The sequence below is a fragment of the Erpetoichthys calabaricus genome, chromosome 1 (assembly GCF_900747795.2).
Source record: "Erpetoichthys calabaricus chromosome 1, fErpCal1.3, whole genome shotgun sequence".
Classification (NCBI taxonomy): domain Eukaryota; kingdom Metazoa; phylum Chordata; class Cladistia; order Polypteriformes; family Polypteridae; genus Erpetoichthys; species Erpetoichthys calabaricus.
The window spans coordinates 353,912,768-353,933,542 of NC_041394.2; the positions used below are offsets into that span (position 1 = coordinate 353,912,768).

Genomic DNA, 20,775 nt, shown 5'->3' on the forward strand with positions numbered 1-20,775 from the left:
CTCCATGAAGGTGTGTGTGTGCCCAGAGAGGATGCCCTTTATATGAGAAGACCGAGGGAATGGGCACACTACCAGGAGTACCTCCCCCGGGACATGAGAGCGCAGCCCCCTGGGTTTACATCGGGGCCACGGAATTGGAGCTGAGAAGCTCAACCCACTGGGGGTCTGTGGTCATCACCAGGGGGCACCTGGACAGCTCCAGAGTCTGGGCATACAGCGCTTCCACCACACCCGGAAGTGCTGCTGGAAGTTAATCGTGGGACACCTGGAGCACATCTGGGTGCGCTGTAATGGAGGCCACCTCAGTCCATTCAGAAGCCAGAGTCGGGAGGAGGAGGACGAAGCTTAGGAAGAGAGGAGTAGAGGCGGCGAAAGGGAGAGAAGGACTGAATACTGTGTTGTGTGCAGGACAGTCGCGAGATAAAATGTGTGCATTTTGGACATACGGTGTCTGTCTGTCTGTGTGTGAGGCCTATCTTCTACTATATATATATATATATGTATATATATATATATATATATACGAGATGTGATCCAAAAGTTCCCAGAATGCATTTATTTAAAAGCAAACACACCAAATAACAATTAATGGTGAACAGTTCCTTCACAATAGTCACCCGCTGAGTTGATACACCGATACCCAGCGAGATTTCAACTTCTCGAAGCACCTCTGGAAGTCGTTTTTTGTCAGTGTTGTCAAAATGTCGGTTGTTACCGCTTGGATCTCCTCCACCGTCTCAAATCTGCGTCCCTTGAGCCTCATCTTAGGAAATAAAAAAAAATCAGACGGCACTAAATCAGGGGAGTACGGAGGGTGGGGAATGGCAGGAAACTTTGTAGAAGCCAAAAATTTGCGCACAATCAGAGACGTGCATTGACTGGTGCATTGTGGTGATGCAAAAGAAATGACTTGTCAGCCCACATCTGAGGACGTGTTCGGCGAATTCGATTCCGCAAACGCCTTAGAACATCCCTGTAGAATGCTTGTTGCAACATTTCATGGCTTTCTTTTGCTGTTTTTCCCAGTTTAAAACAGAATTTAACACACTCTCTTTGCTCTTTCAAATCACTCATTTTCACGAACAACCCTTCACAGACACAACCAAAGTTTAAACGAGAACTGCGACTTGAAAAACAACTGCGCTGACGTTATAACGCGTGATAAGAGCTCTAAAGGACAACTTGAAATGCTATCTAGTGGCGATTGATATCACCAAACCCTTCTGGCTGCAGAATAAATGCATTCTGGGAACTTTTGGATCGCATCTCATATATATATTATAGATAGATATATAGATATATATAGAGAGATATAGATATACATAGATATAGAAAGAGAGATATAGATATATAGAGAGATAGATATACATATATAGATTATTTTGTTGTTGTTCTTTATTTCATCTTATACAATTTCTTGTATTAGCAATTTGTTAGTTTTCTCATGGTGGTACGGTGGCACAGTGGTAGTGCTGCTGCCTCGCAGTTAGGAGACCCGGGTTCACTTACTGGGTCCTCCCTGCGTGGAGTTTGCATGTTCTCCCCGTGTCTGCGTGGGTTTCCTCCCACAGTCCAAAGAGATGCCAGTTAGGTGGATTGGTGATTCAACATTGGCCCTAGTGGGTGTTTGTGTGTGTCCTGCGGTGGGTTGGCACCCTGCCCGAGATTGCCTCCAGCAGACCCCTGTGACCCTGTAGTTCGGATATAGTGGGTTGGAAAATGGATGGATGGATAGTTTTCTCATACCCCTTGGGGTCAGAGCGCAGGGTCAGCCATTGTACAGCACCCCTGGAGCAATTACAGGTTAAGGGCCTTGCTCAAGGGCCCAGCAGAGTAGGATCTCTTTTTGGCAGTGATGGGGATTCGAACCGGCAACCTTCTGGATACCAGCACAGATCCTTAGCCTCAGAGCCACCACTCCGCCCATATATATATAGATATATAAATAAAGAAAGACAGATAGATAGATATATAGATAAAGATATACATATATAGATATAGATATAGAGATTGTGGCACGCAGCTGGGGGTGGTACCCAACCGGGACGCCCCAAGAGGACTGGATCTGGGCTCACGCCTCCTCCAGACCACGAGGGGGCGTCCGCCCTGGTTGTGTTGGGGACCTGTAGGGGCCCGTGGTCACTGCCAGGGGGCGCCCCAATGCCTGGAGAGCCCTGGACCTCACCACTTCCGCCACACCAGGAAGTGCTGGGGGGAAGAGAAGCAGGAACACCCAGAGTGCGTCCGGGGATACAGCCGGCACTTCCGCCACACTGGGGCGTGTCAGTGGAAGATTGCCGGAGCACACCTGGAGCACATCTGGGGGAACATAAAAGGGGCCGCCTCCCTTCATTCAGGGCTGGAGTCGGGTGGAAGAGGACGAGGTCTGGGAGAGGAAAGGCATTGTGTGTTGGCCTGGACTTATGGGGTGACGGGTGCTGCGACCCTGGGTAGTGCACTTCATATTCTGTGTAAATAAACGTGTGTTGGACTTTAAATGATGTCCGTCTGTCTGTGTCCGGGCTGTTTACCACAAGATATACATATAGATAGACAGATATATAGATATAGATACATAGAAATATATAGATATGGATAGATAGATAAAGATCGATACATATAGATATAGAAAGATAGATAGATATACAGATCTATATACTGTAGAGATATAGATATACATAGATATAGATAGATAAAGATATATATATATATATAAATATAGAGATATAGATATATAGATAGATAAAGATATACATACAGTATATAGATAGATAGATAGATAGATAGATAGATAGATAGATAGATAGATAGATATACAGATCTATATACTGTAGATATATATATAGATATATATATATATATATATATATATAAATATAGAGATATAGATATATAGATAGATAAAGATATACATACAGTATATAGATATAGATAGATAGAAATAGATAGAAAGATAAAGATAGATATAGAAAGATAGATAGATATACAGATCTATATACTGTAGATATATATATATATATATATATATATATATATATATATATATATAAATATAGAGATATAGATGTATAGATAGATAAAGATATACATACAGTATATAGATTAGATAGATAGAAATAGATAGATAGAAATAGATAGATATAGAAAGATAGATATACAGATCTATATACTGTAGAGATATAGATATATATATATATAAATATAGAGATATAGATATATAAATAGATAAAGATATACATACAGTATATAGATATAGATAGAAATAGATAGATAGATAGATAGATAGATAGATAGATAGATAGATAGATAGATAGATAGATAGATCTATATACTGTAGATATATATATATATATATATATATATATATATATATAAATATAGAGATATAGATATATAGATAGATAAAGATATATATACAGTATATAGATTAGATAGATAGAAATAGATAGATATAGAAAGATAGATATACAGATCTATATACTGTAGATATATATATATATATATATATAAATATAGAGATATAGATATATAAATAGATAAAGATATACATACAGGATATAGATAGAAATAGATAGATAAAGATAGATATAGAAAGATAGATAGATATACTGTATATATATATTGTGGCAGATTGCCGGGGTCATTACCTGGCCAGGATGCCTAAAAGGACCGGAAGGTGGCAGGAATAGCTTCCAGGCCACGAGGAGGCAACCACCCTGGAGCAGGAGAGGACCACGGGAGAAGAACAAAAAGCTTCTGGCCTGTTGGGACCCTTGGCCACCGCCAGGGGGAGCCTCAAGCCCCGTAGGACTTGAGAATAGTTATATATATTGTCACACACGTGCACATGGGAGGCAGCCAAAGGGTCTTTACAATGGTAGTTCCATGCCAGACCAGAGGGTGCTGAGCTGCACTGACTTTCTCTCTCAGACCATCCACTTGAAATCCCACACGGTTCCGGTGCCCATGAAGACGTCACATTGGTTCCAGCACCATTAATGATGTCACTTCTGGTCCAGGTGATGGCCCTTCTGGTTCCACCGCTAGCAATGACGTCACTTCCAGCGTTGGCCTTTAAAGCCACCATCTTTCCACCTCCCTATCAGTTCTTTTTTGGACTTTGGACCGGGCACAACTCAACAAAAGATACCCATTTGCAGGCAGGGCATGTTATATGGGTGGCTGCCCCAAACCTTTGATGTCTCCCGGGTATTCTTGTCACACAGGCTTTATTGTTGAAGGCACATCCAGACTTGAATCAGGTGACTCGAGCCATTAGCCTCCTGGCTATCGTCCACTTATTACAGTTTACCTCACTCACTGCCTGACTCCAGCTTCCCGATGCCCTGATCCTGCCTCTGATTATGTGCCAGCTTACAGTAAGTATTAAGTGTCTTATCCATCATGGCCACCTGGCAGGCCCTCTCCCCTCCTTGAACCTGCCACCATTATTACAGCTCTGCCCGTCAGTCCCCCTCTACATATTGATCTTGACTCAGGACATGCTACTGGTTTCCAGCTTTGCTAAGAAAAGGAAATCTTAAGGAAGCACAAGACCACCATAAATGTAGGCTGATAGTGAAGCCCCGAGTGCCCAGAGACCAGCCAGCTGATTAAGACAAAGCGCCACCTGCTGGTCTAAGCGTATCGGATGTTTCGACTTCTAACAAGACCTCCTGCTGCCTATCCAGGTCGTGTTAGTATTCTCTTGTCGCACTCATTTGCTTCTTTTGGGGAATTTTTAGGAACCTTAAGTTAATTTGAAAGGTTTGCAGTGGATGGCTGGAATGGTAGAAACCTTAAAGAACAGAAGTCCTACCTCAGCTGGTTAAAGGACATGACGGCAGAGCCAGAGGAGTCGACCTTGCTGTACGAAGTCCCTTTGGTCCAAGAGGGGTGTGAAGGAAGCACAAGACTGGTTTACGTTTAGGCTAACAAAGAAGCCCAATGTCTCTGCCATTCTATTCATCTAACTAGAGACCAGAGAGCTTATGAAGACAAAGAGCCACCTAGCAGTCCAAACATAACGGATCTTCTAACAGGATCAACTGCTGCCAATCCATGTGGTGTTGGTATTGTGGTGCCACTCCTTTGCTTCTTTTTTGGAATATTTAGGAACCTCAAGTTACTCTTGAAAGAGACGGCAGCCAGCAGCTCAACCTGATCAAGACGCCCTCACGTATGAAATAATGGGGGTAGGCAGCTTTGTTAGGGCACTGCTGGAGGGCAGCTCCCATGGTTTACAGAGGTGCCCCAGTTTACCACAGGGCACCATGAGACTCGGAGTACTGTATCACAGCCCCGTTGGGGGTGTTGGGGGGTGTGTGTGCTGTGAACGACATAAGGTATCCACCTGACCCGGAACTGCTGGCAGGTCATGTGGGCGGAAGAGCAGAATCACTTGTGGATTGGACAATATAAAAAGGACCACCTTAAACCCAGTCGACAAGCCAGAGTTGGGTGGAAGGTGGACAAAGCTTGCGGAGAGGCGTGCAGGAAGAAAGAAAGAGAATACTTGTGGGCAGTGTTGCTTATTTATTTGTGGCTGTGGTGGTGAAGCACTGTGAAGAATTTAAACAAAGAATGAAACCAGTCAGTCAGTCACTTTCAACCCGCTATATCCTAACACAGGGTCACGGGGTCTGCTGGAGCCAATCACAGCCAGCACAGGGCGCAAGGCAGGAACAAACCCCGGGCAGGGCGCCAGCCCACCGCCGATGAAACGAGACTTGGTGCTTTTAAACTCTGTTGGGTCAGTGGAGCGACAGTGCCCTCTAGTGTCCACACTCTGTAAGGTAGGAATGAAAGTGTAAACCTTCTCTGTTACTTATATTTAAGCAACCGGCCTCCTTACTGTGAGGCAGCAGCAGTGGGTTTTGTTTTTCCTACTTTCAAGATATTCTTTAGATTTACTTTTTCTTTTTTTACTTTTATATAATTCTAGATTTTTTGCCATTTTTCTTTTATGTTTTGTCACTATTTAACAATTTTGTATTACTCACTAAAAATGTCCACGACATACTATTTTGCAAGTATAAAGACGCCATTTTCTTTCAAGTTATTACATTGTTTAGTGCTCAAGTTGAGTTTAACCCAGTGATTACCAATGTGGGCTGCAGGCCGCACCGGGGGGCAATTAGAGAATTTAGGTACTATAAACAATTAGGGTAATTCACTGTTAAAAAGAAATAATTTTTATTTTTAACAGAGACATTTATATATTTATATAAACATAGAAGGGATTGTGAAGAACCCTTTAATTTATGATTTTACAACTGGCTTGGGTGTTTCTACTTAGAAATCGTTTTTACCATTAAAATAATATGAATTGTAACAATGATGATAAAATTTTGCAATATGACAAAAATATAAAATGATCAAAATATTACAGAAAAAGCTGTCAATGTTATTTTATATTTATGAATATCATGGGGTGGCACAGTGGCAGAGCTGCTGCCTTGCAGTAAGGAGACCTTCCCAGGTTTGCTTCCCGGGTCCTCCCTGCGTGGAGTTTGCATGTTCTCCCCGTGTCTGTGTGGGTTTCCTCCCACAGTCCAAAGACATGCAGGCTAGGATCCTAAATTGTCCCTGGTGTGTGTGTTTGTGTGTGTGTGTGTGCCCTGCGGTGGGCTGGCGCCCTGCCCGGGCTTTGTTTCCTGCCTTGTGCCCTATGGTGGCTGGGATTGGCTGCCGTGGACCCCTGTGACCCTGTAGTTAGGATATAGCGGGTTGGATAATAGATGGATGGATGAATATCATGTCTCTCATTATATATTTTCATATTATATTATTTTTTTAACAATTTCTTTGTCAGTACTTCAACTCTCCTTTCCCTCTTTTGTTTCCATGTTCTTTGCAAGCTTCTTTAGACCAAATGAATGACGTTATGGGCTTCCTCCACGTGAGTAGGAGTTCACTTTTTGAAGAGGTAATAATAAGGTATATGTGACAGAGGGGGACATCATGATTTTAGAGAGGCCTACTGTAGGTGGGTGCTGGCGAAAAATAAAGCTTGGGAACCATTGGGTTTAACCAGTCAGCTCAATCCCTGCAAGATGACCATCTGGGACAGAACTCCATTGTCTCCTGACAACGCGACAGTTCAAGGCCTCCAAGATCGTCAAAAAATGTTTACTCCGACGTCATTGGTTACCTCAACAAGTTAAAGCAAATGGTTTCTTTATTTTCAGTTTTATTTTTACGTTTGAGATTCTCTTTGCAAGAAGATCACCAGAGAAATATAGTTTGGTGTTATTTTTACAATGCTGTGCAAAAGTATTCAGCTCCCTTGAAAGTCATCCCAGTTTTCTGCATGACCAAAGACGTGTCCACATCCTATCAGTATTCTTAATGTGAACTCCTATGCTGGAACAATACATTTCCAAAAGTCCAAAAAAAATTTTTTTTTGTAGATATTCAATTGAAGAAGACAAACTCCAAAGATAAAATTTATGATGACTTTAAAGTACTTTTAATATCTGACATGCCTTATGGAAACAGTAGTATTTCAGCAGTGACTTTAAGTTTATTAGATTAACAGAAAATATGCAATATGTATCATAACAAAATTAGACAGGTGCATAAATGTGGGCACCCCAACAGAGATAGGACATCAATACTTAGTTGAGCCTCCTTTTGCAAATATAACAGCCTCTAGACGCTGTCCTCCTATAGCCTTTGATGAGTGTCTGATTCTGGATGGAGGTATTGTTCACCATTCTTCATACAAAATCTCTCCACTTCAGTTCAATTTGATGGACAGCCTGCTTCAAATCATCCCATAGATTTTCAATGATATTCAAGTCAGGGGACTGTGACGGCCATTCCAGAACATTGTACTTCTCTCTCTGTATGAATGCCTTTGTAGATTTCGAAATGTGTTTTGGGTCATTGTCTTGTTGGAATATCCAACCCCTGCGTAACTTCAACTTTGTGACTAATGCTTGACCATTATCCTGAAGAATTTGTTGATATTGGGTTGAATTCATCTGACCCTCGACTTTAACAAGGGCCCCAGTCCCTGAACTAGCCACATAGCCCCACAGCATGATGGACACTCCACCAAATTTGACAGGAGGTAGCAGGTGTTTTTCTTGGAATGCAGTGTTGTTCTTCCACCATGCAAAGCTCTTTTTGTTATGACCACTTTGTTCCACAATGAATCTGACTTGTCTAAATGAGCATTCACATACAACAAGCGACTCTGTTTGTGGCGTGAGTGCAGAAAGGACTTCTTTCTCATCACCCTACCATATAGATGTTCTTTGTGCAAATTGCGCTGAATTGTAGAACGATGTCCAGATACACCATCTTCAGCGAGATGTTCTTGCAGGTCTTTGGAGGTGATCTGTTGGTTGTCTGTAACCATTCTCACAATCCTGCTCATATGCCACTCCTGTATTTTTCTTGGCCTGCCAGACCTGCTGGGTTTAACAGCAACTGTGCCTGTGGCCTTCCATTTCCTGATTCCATTCCTTACATTTGAAACTGACAGTTTAAACCTCTGAGATGGCTTTTTGTAGCCTTCCCCTAAACCAGGAGACTCAACAATCTTTGTTTTCAGATCTTTTGGAGAGTTGCTTTGAGTATCCCATGTTGTCTGTCACTCTTCAGAGGAGAGTCAAAGGGAAGCACAACTTGCGATTGACCACCTTAAATACCTTTATATCTCATGATTGGACACACCTGTCTATGAAGGTCAAGGTGTAATGAGCTCATCCACCAATTTGGTGTTGCCAGTAATCAGCATTGAGCAGTGACAGGCATTCAAATCAGCACAATGACAAGGGGACCCACATTTGTGCACAGTCAGTTTTTCACATTTGAATTAATTTTATACAACTAAATACTGCTTCACGAAAAATCTTTGTTTGGAAAACACCGCAGTACTCAGATGTTCCTGGGAAATGAAAGACAGACCACTGTTATCTTTATTGTTGAAAGGAGAGTCGATTATAATGCAGGCTGAGAGGGGTCCCAAACATTTCCATATGACTGTATAAACCCAGTTAGTATACTAAGAATGAATGAATCAAAAGAATTAATGAGGTGGTAATGTCAGCAAATTCGCAGATGTTTGCCATATAAAGTTCCTATGAATTAAATAAATAGCTGACTTTACAGAACACAACGTCAGCAAACCATTTCATTGACAGCGTCTCCGGCATTCAGCTCTTTGCATTTGATTCTTTGTCTGTGTCCATTTTGTAGTTTTATCCATGGAGTTTATTTGGTCAAATCGCGCCTGTCTCTCAGATGAGTGTTTTTTTATCGCGCCTCATCTATCCACCAAATGCCAATGCAAAGCAATTGTCGAACATTTTTCTCTATGGAGTCTTTTTTTCCCCCCCTGAATGAATTGTTTCATTTGTTTCAATTCCTCAAGCCCCCTTCTCGTCATCACGTCTTGCACTGCACATACCTAACTTCTCAGATGCCCAGCGCAAACCATCATGTGTGTCTAAAGTGCATGTGAGAGCAGACCGGAGTTAAATGGGCGTGAATATCATTTTCGACTTCAGACAATCATATATTAAATTTGTGAACGTCAGGCACTGATCAGCCAATTGCAATTGTAAACATCGTGTTCAATTACTTTTTTATTTAACAAATCGCCAATCGGTGTTATTTGTCATTCATACTCCACTTTAGCCAATTGCCTTATGGATACGTAAAAAGAAAGGTGGGAGTAATTTCTAAAGGTGGACGTGTAAGATAAAGTGACTGCAAGAGACGGAGTGTATATTCGTAAAATACATCTGCGACGATAGTCTACAAGTGCCACTGTCTTACACTATAGCACTCTGTCGAGTGCATTATTAAGACTGCAGTGTATTTTTTACCACTGTCATTTATTATTGGCAGTTTTGAAAAATAATGATCATAAAAGTTTGTATATGAGATATTTATTGTTACTAAACAACATCTGAAGAAAATTTCAATGAACATATGAATACAAATTTGTGTCCGCCTAATATTAATGGATTGACGTGGACTTAAGTGTGGGCTCTACTTGATTGAGTCAGTCAGATTAAAACAAATGTTTGACTGTTGGTGTTTACTCGAATGTCCAAATGAAGTAGTCGCCTACATTTAACAGTCACCTTAAAGACGGGCTATAAACATATTACAATTTTAAACGTTGAATAAACTGTCAGAGTTAAATCTTTACTTCTATAATATACAACCCTAAAATGTGTTTTATTACTTTCATTACTATTTATCAATGTTTATTTATTTAAGTATTCCTAATATTCCATTGTCCCCCCTTCTGTCTGCAGATCAGCCTCTGTTCTTTATTTGCTGATGTCTGTTAAATATTCTGTGGTCTTAATGTCTGTTCTCATCATACCAGCAGCTCCAGTGAGTTTCTTGCCTGTGGATCTCGTATTCACCAATACCCTTCATCCCCCGCAACCCTCAATGATGACGTCACCCCCCCCCCCCCCCCCCCCCCCAATGACATCTCTTTCCACACCACGATGATGACGTCACTTTCAGTCCGCGCCCCAATGATGATGTCATTTCCTGGACTGTCCTTTAAAGTCGCCATCTTGTCCCAGTCACTTCAGTTCTGTTTTGGACTCACATCTGTGGACATCTCTGTTCAATTACAACCTCATCTTTGCAGCCCTTGACCAATATATATTTACGGGTGGCTACCCCAAACCTTCATGATGTCAAAGACTCATTCTTGTGACACCTAGTAGAGAGGATAATGTGGCTGCGTTTATACAGAATTACCAAGTTTGTAAATGGGATTCAGGCAAAGCCTGATGCATCAAAATGTTTCCACAGACAAAATATCTTCAATTTTAAAAGCTTTAGTTACAATTCAAAGCAAAACAGTTCACACAAAAGAGAGAAAATTGAAATAGCAAAAAATAAGAAAAGTTCTTGTTTAAGAGAAGTTCTGTTCAAAGCTTATAAATCTCGTTACATTTCTAATGGTTACAAATCACTTCTAAGTATTTCTGAACCATTTCTATACGGTCAGAAAACTGTATGCCTGTCCCAGTTCTATGTTGTAAATGGGGTCTTTCAGTCCCGGCTAGCACTGGGACCACCTATTCTAAACATTAACTGACTCAGTGAACACACTGTATCTTAGTTAGAGCAAGAAAGTTCTCTCTCATTCTAACTTAGAGGGGTAAAAGGCCAAACCATTGTCTAGGACTACGACTAAGTAAACAGTAATATGAAGTTAACTTAACTTAAAGCGTTACTTTCTAAGATTGGCTCTTACAGATGTTTCATTGTTAAATGAAAATGTTCGATTTCTACCACACCGCCTTGTACCCCCTTGTGTGCGGCCCACTGTCCTGTGCTGCCGTTACCAGTTGCTCGTCCCTTGGTTTTAACTTGCCTCTTGTCAGTTAGCCATGCGCTAGTCGGGGCTTTTTATAAACTAAAGGCAATCACCGCCCTTACATGTAACACAATGGTTAGGTTAGGGAGACTTTATGATCATAGAGGGAAATTGGTTTGGAGCAGGAAAGTAGAAGAACAGTCGGCACTCTTACAGAGATACAATAAATAAGCAAAGACACAACATTAGACAACCGATGTTATTCCACATATACTGGAGATCAATACAAAGAAGAACAATTACCGTATAAACTCGTGGATAAGTCGATTTTTATACAATCAAGCTATTGGTCCAATAGATTATGATATGCTAACGCCCACCTGAGAGAGTAACCACGGAGCACACAGTGTTTATTTCTATGTATTTTGCCTACGTGACCAAACGGTAATACCTAAACTATTCCAAAGTGACATTTGCACTGATTTGTGGTTTTCGTATCTCATACACCTTTATCGTAAGAGCATCCCTTATCTATGATGGAGCGTTAGATCAGAAGAAAATAGGAAGCTGGTGTCAAATTTAAAATGGCAAAAGTAATTGGTAACTGCACTGCTGCCACAAAATTTGCTGTGTCTGAGAAACTGGTGCGAAATTGGAGGAGGCAAGAAGATTAAAAAAAAAAATGAACTGTCGTATTTTTGAACGGGTGTAGAAAGTCGGGGACTGATTTTATGACCGATTTCTCTAGTTTCTGTCTTATACGCGAGTGTATACGGTACTTTAAACAGTACACAAAACAGTAATACAGAATTTAATGTTTAGTAACACCCCAACAAATACCCAAATTTTAATTGCCTATAGCTCTAGACATAAGAGTTCTTCAACCTGCTGCTCTTTCCCTTTGAAAGCCTAAACCTGCAGCAGGATATCAACTCTCAAGTGAAGGGGATGGCGACCGTCTGACAGAATTGAGTCGGCTTTCACTCTAACCTGTTTGTCATACATCTCAGTGAGAACTAATCATGTTACAGCTCATTTTTATAGTGGTTTATATTTGTACAGATAAAAGCAAATATAACAATCGATTCAGTAAATTAATTACAAAAAAGCGTCATTCTGATTTTGTCCAATTTAAAACAGTTGAGCTTTCTAAGAAAGACAAGTCGTAGCTGCCCCTTTCTTACTGATCTGAGGTGTGTTAAGATCAAGTTTGTACTCAATGGTTGTCCGCAGATCTTTGTATTGCTCTACCATCTCCACCGTCTCTCTCCCCTTTAAGTAAAGCTGAGCCAGTGGATGGTGTGGAGCTCCTGAAATCTACAACCATATCTTGGGTCTTAGAAACATTAAACTGTAAATAGAAGCGACCACACCGTTGTGCAAACTCACCGACAACAGGGGTCTTCAGACTCCAGGGAGGGGAATCCAAGTGTGTCGGGGTGGATTTCAAAGACCCGGAGATTAAAACACACTTGGATTGTAGTATTTCAGGCATCTGTCTATTGTTAGAATTTATTCTTTCTGAAAAAAAAACTGGCGTCCTTCAACATCTGCAATAAGATGCTGCAGATGTTCAATCAGACGGTTGTGGCGAGCGCCTTCTTCTATGCGGTGGTGTGCTGGGGAGGCAACATAAAGAAGAGGGACGCCTCATGCCTGGACTAAATTGGTGAGGAAGGCAGGCTCCATTGTAGGCACTGAGCTGGACAGTTTGACATCTGTGGCAGAGCGACGGGCGCTGAGCAGACTCCTGTCAATTATGGAGAATCCACTAAACAGGATCATCTCCAGACAGAAGAGCAGCTTCAGCGACAGACTGCTGTCACCGTCCTGCTCCACTGACAGATTGAGGAGATCGTTCCTCCCCCAAACTATGCGACTCTTCAATTTCACCTGGGGGGGTAAACGTTAACATTTAACATTATACAAAGTTATTGTCTGTCTGTATACCTGCATTGTTATCACTCTTTAATATTGTTTTTTATTAGTATGCTGCTGCTGGAGTATGTGAATTTCCCCTTGGGATTAATAAAGTATCTATCTATCATATAGTGCCGTATCTACCTACAGTGCATCCGGAAAGTCTGGTCCCTTCGGTTGACTCCCAAGCGCACGTGTGTACCACCATGTTAAAATAATATCTACAGTGCATCCGGAAAGTATTCACAGCGCATCACTTTCTCCACATTTTGTTATGTTACAGCCTTATTCCAAAATGGATTAAATTCATTTTTTTTCCTCAGAATTCTACACACAACACCCCATAATGACAACGTGAAAAAAGTTTACTTGAGCTTTTTGCAAATTTATTAAAAATAAGAAAATTGCTCTCCTAATCTGTCTACTGACTTCATAGGACATGAATGTCAGTGCCGAGGTACGTCACCAATTCCTACTCTTCAGATTCACGTTTAAAGACAGTCAGCCCACTATAAACTGACAATCGTGTGTTTCTTTACATTTGTCAACACAGCCATGAATTGGAAGCTGTTGGTACATCAAATAAAAATAAAAAGAACAAACCTGAACCCAAATTCATTACACAATCCCAGTCATTTTCACGAATTTCTGCAGTACTGGCATGTAAAAATATACTTCACTTTTTAGTCTTCAATTTAACAAGGTTTAGCCGAGTTTCTTATAAAGCGTAGTTTAAAGAAAGGGCACCACACCTCCCATGTCGTTGACACTTGTGCAACTTCGCTGAAAAGCTGTTCATTCCAGTGAAGGGCAATGCCAAGAGGAAGGTGACATCCTATGCACACAGTTAGTCCCCTCCACAACTATGGGAACAGCACGGCCAATGAATTTGGTTTTTTGCTGTGCACTGAAGACATTTGAGTGTGAGATCAAAAGATGAAGATGAGAAGAGAGAGCAGAGTTTCAGCTTTTATTCTCCCTGGTATTTACATCTCCATATGTTACACGACATTTTGTGTCAAACCACACAGTTTTATACCATGACAAGTGACAGGTGTTTCTTGTTAACTCAAGTGTGTCACATAAGATGGATTGTTTAATCGACTCTCAGCAGTTACGAAGGGCAGACCAGCATGAAGACCTGAGAGCTGTCAAGTGTCATGTGACTCAGTTCTGTTTGGGTGCCATTGAAGGAAAAAAATGAAGCAATTCAGAGGAAGGATGGAGAAATTCAGGGGCACAAATCTAAAAAAACAAGTTAATTAAAATCCAGCCATCCATCCATTTCCAAACACAGGGTCACGGGGGTCTGCTGGAGCCAACACAGGGCACAAGGCAGGAACCAATCCTGGGCAGGGTGCCAACCCACCGCAGGACACACACAAACACACCAAGCACACACTAGGGCCAATTTAGAATCGCCAATCCACCTAACCTGCATGTCTTTGGACTGTGGGAGGAAACCCATGCAGACACGGGGAGAACATGCAAACTCCACGCAGGGAGGACCCGGGAATCGAACCCAGGTCCCCAGGTCTCCCAACTGCGAGGCAGCAGCGCTACCCACTGCGCCACCGTGCCGCCCGTCAATTAAAATGATTTCAAAATAATTAATTAGCAGCAAAAACAGGACACTAATTAAGAAAAGCGGTTAGAATGAAAACCTGCAGCCACGGTGGTCCTCCAGCACCGAAGTTGGGGACCCCTGATGTAACTCCTGATGGCCATAGCAGAATGAACTTGGTAGCCTACAGAAACACTTCATCTGTCGATTTACAGAGAATTGCATCCGAACTAATCGGGAGGAACTTTATTATGCAGCAAGACACACTGGCACCTCAACAAAGGACTTCATCAGGGGGAAAAAATGGAAGGTTTTGGGCTGGCCAATTCAATCAGCAGATCTTAACACAACTGAACATGCCATTTCACCTCCTGAAGAGAAGACTGAAGGAAGAAACCCCTCAAAACACACAACAACTAAAAGACGCTGTGGTAAAAGCATGGAAAGGCATCACCAGTGAAGAAACAAGAGACCCAGTCCAGTCTGTGGAGTCGTAGGCTCGATGCAGTTATTAAAATCAAGAGATATGCGACCAAATATGACACACTTTTGACTTTCATTTAGTTGAAAACATTTTGTTCCAATACTTGTGCTCAATTGAGAAACTGGATGGTTTGATACAAAAGGTGCTCAGCTCTATGTGGTTTAACATATCGAGATGGAAATACCTGGGAATGAAAGCTCTCTTCTCATCTTCGTCATTTGATGTCACACACCAATGCCTTCAGTGCACAGCAAAGACAAATGCACTACTGGCCTTGCTTTTCCAATACTTGTGGAGGGGACTGTACGACCTTAACACAATGTAAACATTGAAAAAATAAATTCCTAAGTAACAAACTTCACATTGTTATTACAAAATAATGATTAAAAAAATACTTCCTATTCTTGCAAGATGTAAGAAAGAGTGCTTACCAAATAAACATGTGGGGGGAAAAAGGCGCATTAAAAATAAGATTTTGGGAGAATTACTAACTGTGTGTGAAATCCAAGCAATTCCACACTGAATTTCAGGTCCTATTTGGCCAACACGGGGCTGGAGAAGGACATCTGATATTTTCTGTTATATTTGTGGTCTTTCCAAGTACTCTTCCTCTTCTGCTGCTCGGTCCTTTTCTATTCTTGTTTTCGATATCCAGTCAAATTGGGGGAGTCACTGTCAAGCCTTTGTTTCTTCTGAATGTTTGGTCGAGCCTTAAAATTGATGTTGATTTGGGTTGGTTTGCGTTATATTAAAGTACCTGCTGAATGTGCCGGTATGTTGAGTAGTGAAGGAATGTTTGAAGTCCAACGATTGGAGCCCTGCATAAGTCATCCATTTTGATGAGCCCCATGTGTCCTTCAGATCTAGAAATGTACATTCTAGGGATGCCTCGATTCTTGTATATTGACTGAAGTTCTCACGTTTTCATGTCCAGTTTATGTTGTCCAGTCAGGGATGCCAAAGCCGTAAGATAGGATAGGAATGGCAAGCTGGTTCATCACCATTTACAGCATGCAACAAGGCGAGTTCTGAGAATCACCTGTGTTCAATTCATGTATGATGTGTGACAATTTAATTACCAGAATGCACCTTTAAAAAACATACATGTGACACTGTACAATACTAGCTACTGTTGCCTTCAAAGTACTCCCCTTGTGCATCTATACACGGACTTAAACGGCATTCCCACTTTTGGAAGCAGGCCTGGAACTCATTTTTCAGAATACAGTTGAGCAGCTGTCTCACATTCTGTCAGATATCAGTTATATTAGAATATCTTCGTCCTTTTCAGCACACTCAAACACAATCGACTTTTTCATAGCATCCTCACAATAAGCCACTTTCCAACAGTTATAACGTTTCATTGGTGCATTTGCTGATTTTCACACAAAATTTAATATTAATACGTTACTCTAAATTTCAATCACCCACTTTTAAGCCAAAGTGTACACTCAGATATCTTTTACCTTCACAATAGCTAACTAACAACTAACTCTATCAGCTTGAAATTTACACACGCATAAGTTCAAACATGAAGATTCAGGCAATTTTGGTACAACTACATTACGGGCGACACTACGCGTCCATTCCAGGAATTAAATTGTCACACCTTGTCCTTTTGATTTTCTGCTTTAATTCCTTATGGTTATATTTCTGCACCTTCATTTACTCACAAATATTTGTTTCTCCTGAGTTTAGGTTTCTGATGATACCTTCCTCATCCAGCTTGATGTTTTCACCATATCTGATTTTTCAGTTAATGACCATTGCCTCGGTGCACATATCCAGCCCAAAGGTCATTTGGATGTCTTGTGGGAATTTCTTTACCATGTGAAGCTATTTCTCTAAAGGTGAACTCTGGCGTGTTTCTTAAGGTTACACATATGTAAAAACTGTTTGCCACAATGAGAACAGCAATGCAGACTCTCCCCTGTGTGAATTTTTTCGTGGCTCACTAGACTGCCTCTTTGAGAAAACTGTCTCCCACATTCAGAACAGCAAAAGGGCTTCTCTCCAGTATGAGTTCTTTTGTGCCTCTGCAAAGTTGAGATTCGTAGGAATTGTTTTCCACATTCAGAACATGAAAAATGCTTCTTTCCTTTATGAATTTCTTTGTGGTTCACTAGAGTAGGTCTTTGTGCAAACCGTTTCCCACATTCAGAACAGCAGTATGGTTTATCTCCCATGTGAATTTTTCTGTGTTTGTGTAGATTGCAGATTGTCGAAAATTGTTTGCCACATTGAGAACAGCAATATGGCTTCTCTCCTGTGTGAACTGTGTTATGCCTCAGAAGAGAACTCTTGTCAAAGAATCTTTTGTCACATACCGAGCAGCAATATGGTTTCTCTCCAGTATGAGTTCTTATGTGATACTTAAGACTGTTGTTTTGTGAGAATCGTTTGCCACATTCCAAACAGCAATATGGCTTCTTGGCAGTGTGGATTGCAGTGTGTTTCTGAAGACTACTCTCATCACAAAATTCTTTGCCACATTCAGAACAGCAATACTGCTTTTCTCCTGTGTGAACTGTTGCCTGGCTCTGAAGGTCCATTCTGTCACACAACTGCTTGCCACAATCAGAGCAGAAATGTGGCTTATCTCCAGTGTGAGTTTTTATATGGTCATCATGACTGCTAGTTTGTGAAAACTGCTTCCCACATTCCAAACAGCAATATGACTTCTCTCCAGTGTGGGTTCTAGTATGTTTCTGAAGTGCACTCTTGTCACCATATTGTTTGCCACATTCATTACAGCAATACGGCTTCTCTCCAGAGTGGATTTTTTTATGTCGATGAAGATAAGTAATTTCTGAGAATTGTTTACCACAATCAGAACAAGAATAAGGCTTCTCTCCTGTGTGATATTTTGTGTGTCTCTGAAGACTGCGGAGTGTTCTGAATTGCCTTTCACATTCTGAACAACAATACGGCTTCTCTCCTGTGTGGACTGTTCTGTGTCTATGAAGGTAAGAGTTTTCTGAGAATTGTTTGCCACAATCAGAACAACAATATGGCTTCTCTCCTGTGTGAGTTTTTCGGTGTCTACGAAGCTGACTGATTGTTCTGAATTGTTTATTACATACTGAGCAGCAATATGGCTTCTCTCCAGTGTGAATTCTTATGTGGACTTTAAGACTGTTGGTGTATGGGAATCGTTTGCCACATTCCAAACAGCAATATGGCTTCTCTGCAGTGTGGATTGCAGTGTGTTTCTTAAGAGTACTCTTATCAACAAATTCTTTGCCACATTCATTACAGCAATATGGCTTCTCTCCCGTGTGAACTTTATTGTGTCGATGAAGACCGCTGATTACTGCAAATTGTTTTCCACATTCTGAACAACAATATGGCTTCTCTCCAGTATGAAATTTTCTGTGTCTATGAAGACTGGCGATGTTTGTGAATTGTTTGTCACATACTGAGCAGCAATATGGTTTCTCTCCAGTGTGAGTTCTTATGTGGCGCTTAAGACTGTTGGTTCGTGAGAATTTTTTGCCACATTCCAAACAGCAATATGGCTTCTTTTCAGTGTGGACTACCATGTGTATCTGAAGACTATTCTTCTCACCAAATTGTTTGCCACATTCATTACAACGATACGGCTTCTCTCCCGTGTGAATTTTTCTGTGTCGATGAAGACTGCTGATTACTGGGAATCGTTTCCCACATTCTAAACAGCAATATGGCTTCTCTCCCGTGTGATTTTTTTTGTGTCTATGGAGACTGCTAATTCTTATGAATTGTCTTCCACATTCTGAACAACAATACAGCTTCTCTCCTGTGTGAACTGTTAGATGTTGCCGCAGACTATTCCTGTCAAGAAATTCTTTGCCACATTCATAACAGTAAAATGGTTTTTGTCCTGTGTGAATTTTTGCATGGCTCTGAAGATTAATTCTGTCAAAGAACTGCTTGCCACAATCAGGGCAGTAAAGTGGCTTCTCTCCAGTGTGGATTCTAGTGTGTTTCTGAAGTGTACTCTTGTCACCAAATTGTCTGCCACACTCATTACAACGATACGGCTTCTCTCCCGTGTGAACTTTTCTGTGTCTATGAAGACTGCTCATTATTGTGAATTGTTTGCCACATTCATTACAACAATAGGGCTTCTCTCCCGTGTGAACTTTTCTGTGTCTATGAAGACTGCTGATTATTGTGAATTGTTTGCCACATTCATTACAACAATAGGGCTTCTCTCCAGTGTGAACTTTTCTGTGTCTATTAAGATTGCTGATTCTTGTGAATTGTTTTTCACATTCTGAACAACAATACAGCTTCTCTCCTGTGTGAACTCTTAAATGTTTCCTCAGACTATTCCCATCAAAAAATTGTTTGCCACATTCAGAACAGCAGTGAGGTTTGTCTCCTGAAAGAAATTTAAAATGAAAAAGTTTATTTTCAATTTGCTTTTATATTATTAACATTAAGTTATAGCTTAACTCTTATGATTGCTTATGCTTTTAAAAGTTTTTTTCCAAATTCCACACAAGTATTTAAGTTAAGGACATAAAAAGACATTCAACTACTCGCCACATGAGGACAATTACTGGAGCCATGAAAGTGAAATAGTAAATTAAGCAGATCATGTGTAATAAACCCAACTGAGAAGAGTATTAATCAGATATTTGATATCAAAATGGCTTATTTAATCACCACAGAAAAACAGAGAAACGAACAAAGTAACTTTCAATGAACAAACCTATAAGAAGTGCCGTGGTCTGAGAGAAAATTAGAAGACAAGAAAACACAGAATCAGTGCAGTTATTTGGGTCTGCTATAATGGGAAGTGGCGGGTGAAATCAGCATTTAGACACACTGGAATCAATTATAAATTCCAATACGACATTAACAGAAGAGTACTGCCATGACTTACTTATGGGATTCAAACTAAAGTGTACTGTTTTTTCTGTGATTTACTCGAATGTGTGTGTAAACATATGTAAAGGATGTCTGTTTAATGACTTCTCTCATAGCATTTTCAGGTTGAAGCACAGCAAACCGGCACTTAATGAAGAGCCCTACTGGAAAAAATACACGGAATTAAAAAGGGAAAATGAACAAAGCCAGTTAACTCTGCCTTTAACACAAGCCTTGGTATTCCAAAGTTCCTGTAGGTTTTCATTACTCCAAGACATGCAGCTTCTAATATGTTGGTTCACTTTAGTCACATCAAAAGATTCTCCTACTAACATTAAATGGCAGGTCTCTTTTATCTTGACAGTTTCACTTAACCTTGGCATCCTCTATCGACTTGTTGGCCTGCTGTCATGACAGGCACCAACTGGCCAGAACTCCTTGAAGTGACCTCCATTACTGAGGTCTTGAGAGCAGTCCATTTACAACTGACGCCTGCCACAATATAGAAAAGCCACTCTGGAGTCTAACATTACAACAAGACCAGCAGAAATATGATCAGCTTATATGTAAAAGCAGCCACAATGCCTGGCACACACTTGAGGTTTATACTGCACTTGCTAATGACATCATCTTGGAGCTTTG

At 40.9% G+C, this 20,775-nt stretch overlaps 2 protein-coding genes across 2 annotated transcripts in view; one reads left to right on the plus strand and one right to left on the minus strand.

Moving 5' to 3' along the window:
- Positions 1-20,775, plus strand: part of LOC114668867 (gastrula zinc finger protein XlCGF57.1-like) — a 148,070-nt gene that overhangs the window by 27,808 nt on the left and 99,487 nt on the right. The window lies entirely within an intron of this gene.
- LOC114643434 (gastrula zinc finger protein XlCGF57.1-like) lies at positions 614-19,343 on the minus strand. The gene is made up of 7 exons (XM_051936096.1): positions 18,927-19,343; positions 18,696-18,836; positions 18,360-18,500; positions 18,181-18,253; positions 17,785-18,085; positions 17,604-17,739; positions 614-763 (listed from the first exon to the last, which is right to left on the minus strand). The coding sequence occupies exons 1-7, from the start codon at positions 19,341-19,343 to the stop codon at positions 614-616; spliced, it is 1,359 nt and encodes a 452-aa protein (XP_051792056.1).

What these genes read in the sequence shown, in the direction of transcription:
- LOC114643434 (XM_051936096.1), bottom strand. Translation starts at nt 19,343, where the DNA reads ATGAGCAGTCTTCATAGACACAGAAAAGTTCACACGGGAGAGAAGCCG. An exon ending in TGTTGTTCAGAATGTGAAAG is followed by an intron (nt 18,086 to 18,180) that starts GCAATTCAGAAC and finishes AACAATTCTCAG; the next exon opens with AAATTACTTATCTTCATCGA. An exon ending in GTTCACACAGGAGAAAAGCA is followed by an intron (nt 17,740 to 17,784) that starts GTATTGCTGTTC and finishes TGATGAGAGTAG; the next exon opens with TCTTCAGAAACACACTGCAA.